At 40.1% G+C, this 2,622-nt stretch overlaps 1 protein-coding gene across 1 annotated transcript in view; it reads right to left on the bottom strand.

The window, feature by feature from the left end:
* Positions 1 to 2,286: 2,286 nt before the first annotated feature.
* ELOVL6 (ELOVL fatty acid elongase 6) overlaps positions 2,287 to 2,622 on the bottom strand; it is a 180,862-nt gene continuing 180,526 nt past the window's right edge. Inside the window, exon 5 of the mRNA XM_006881090.1 lies at positions 2,287 to 2,622. This exon is cut by the window's right edge and continues 1 nt beyond it. Coding sequence (XP_006881152.1) covers positions 2,287 to 2,622 — 336 coding nt within the window.

Genomic DNA, 2,622 nt, shown 5'->3' with positions numbered 1-2,622 from the left:
TTATTCTGCTCTAAGGGGTGGGGGGAGCTTATTGCACAGAATCTTGTATTTTCAAATCTCAAAATAACATTCTTGAATCCTAAGAACCTATTAGGTATTTCTCATCTTGGAACCACTCTTTTCTGTTTATGTCTGCTTTTAGTCTAATAAATAGTACATTCTGCTATCAATGGTCTCTTATCCATGAACCAACAACATCAACTCGTCACACTATCCACAATAATTAACACAGATGTGACAGCTCCCCGATAGCCACACAGGCCCCCAGGCCTACTGGCCATGATGTAGTTTGCATGGATTCTTTGTCCAAGCCATTTACACTTTATTATTTTCTTTAAAATTTCACACATAAACGAGATGCTGAAAAAGCCCTTGTCATCTCTGACAGAAACGCAGAGCAGCTCTGTTTCATGAATGACAGCACAATTAAAGCTAAAACAATATAAAAATAATTCTGAAAAATCCCTTTTACTGTACACGCTCAAATAAAGCAAGAAGACAAGTTTCTTTTTCCTGCTAGCCAGAAAATGTGTTTCTATTCATTTGGGCTTGGAGGTTCTGTTTAGCCCACATCATGTGTGCACATATGTGTGGCTATGTGTGTATAATCTATGCCGTTGAGTAGCCCCTAAACATTCATCTAGTTCGTCTAATCATTAAGCTACTTAACCAATTAGAATACTATAATAACACATTGAACAACTTTACATAATTGCTTCTTTAAAATACTAGGAACATTTTACACATTTATTTGGCTTGCAAAGGACTGAAATATTACAGAGAATATAATCTAGGTATTTTTTTGTTTCTGTTTATTAAGGAATATGGCTCTTAATAAATCGATTTTCTGCGTTTCAGAGCAGAAGTCCCCTTAAAAACAATTCTGAAGGTGACTTGAAGCAGAATGTCTTCTTATTTGGTAAAAAAAATTGATGAATATTTTCTTTTTTAAACTATGTTAAGTCCAAAGGGGGCCCTAAATTGTCAACTGTTTCAGCCAAACTCGTCATGAACTGTTTGTTGAAATATCTCCACTTGACCAGCAGAGGGCACTTTAAACATCTCTACATCGCTTGAGGAGCAAATGCAGAAGATGCAGAAACACAGTGTTCACGCATGTCAGGAAGAGCCCTGCAGATTTCTTTTGGAAATTCACAAAAATATAGAAAATATGGACTGTGCCACAGGGTTTCAATTGGAAGGCTATGTGTATGTGTGAAGTCAGGGAGTCACGTATTGACTTGAATGGAATCTCTGCCTCCCTTCTCTACCCCAGTGTTTACCTTTTCCACAGCTCAGGGACGGTAGCGTATCATCCCAGTCCTTTATTTTAGATGATACAGAACCAACTTTCAAACCAAGCACTTTTAATAGAATTTTTAATCTTTTCTCGTCTATATTTATTCTTCTTTCCAAAAGCTTGGGACAACAGGACAAAAGTATTACTTGATCCCTTACTTAAAAGTAGAAACTGGTTCAGCTGTCTAGAAGTGCTCCTGCGACCAAGTTGCACCCCAGGACTGGACGATAGTGTTTCTGAGCTCCCAAGACGAACCTTGGGATGCTGCCCTGTTTGCTTTGGGCAAACCCATTAACCTGAGACTCTGCATAAGGGAAAACAGCCAATTTCTTCACTGAGCATCTTTGTCTACATCCAAGCTAATACAATGAGATAAAGACAGCCTGTTTTGGATGTGGAGGAGGGAAGTTATGACTGCTAATCCTTCTTGCAAAGGTTTGACTTGTTTTGCAATAGCATTTCTGGTTCTAGATATACACCCTGTGCCTCCTGCATTTTTATTATCTTTTCTCTTGGCTCCAGTTTAGTGTTTAGAAAGAAGAGGAAGGATTGTGTGTGTGTGTGCTCGCACAGTTTAAGTAAAACACATTTATTCTTAGAGAAATATAACACTAAGTACATTTTTTTTTCCATATTGTGTTAATAACAACCTTTGTTTGCCTTCTGTTTCTCTCTCTCTGCCTCCGGCTCGCTTTAGTTCTCACTTGTCCTGGAGTTGACAGAGGGGAGGGGAGGGTCTCCCAGCAGCAGTCCTTTGAGATGGAGGTGAACTCAGCGAGTCCTCACCAGAAAAGGATCATAAACTTACTGGGTTGAGTCAACCTAATTATCCCTAAGCTGCCTTGGGTTTTGTGTTTGCTTGTATGTTTTGTTTTAGCTGCACCATATGTGATTCCTTGTGCCATTTTTCTTGTCTATTATTTTTTTTTGTTTTGTTTTGTTTTTCTTGATGACCCTGAGCTACGGCTTCCTCCTCAGTTCCAACACTATTCCGCCTTCTTTGTTTTCTTCATCTTGCCACCGATGTAGGCCTCAAAGAAGAAATGGCAGAAGAGCACAAAGTAGCTGAGGTACATGAGTGAGGACCAGAAGATGTTGTGAAAGTGAGAAGGGCACTGGTCTTTCTGCATCCAGGAGAAGACCAGGTAGTTAACGACACAGCCTATGACCATCTGAGTGATCTGGGACAAGGTGATGAACATGGCAAACTTCCGGGACACTCGGAACCCTGCTGCCCGCAAGGCATAGTAAGAGTACATCACGGCGTGCACGCCATAGTTCATAGTCATAAACCAACCACCCCCAGCAACCATGTCTTTGTA

This window comes from Elephantulus edwardii, unplaced genomic scaffold, assembly GCF_000299155.1.
Source record: "Elephantulus edwardii isolate Elephantulus edwardi_28Jun2011 unplaced genomic scaffold, EleEdw1.0 scaffold00012, whole genome shotgun sequence".
Classification (NCBI taxonomy): domain Eukaryota; kingdom Metazoa; phylum Chordata; class Mammalia; order Macroscelidea; family Macroscelididae; genus Elephantulus; species Elephantulus edwardii.
This window is presented reverse-complemented; position numbering and strand designations above follow the sequence as displayed.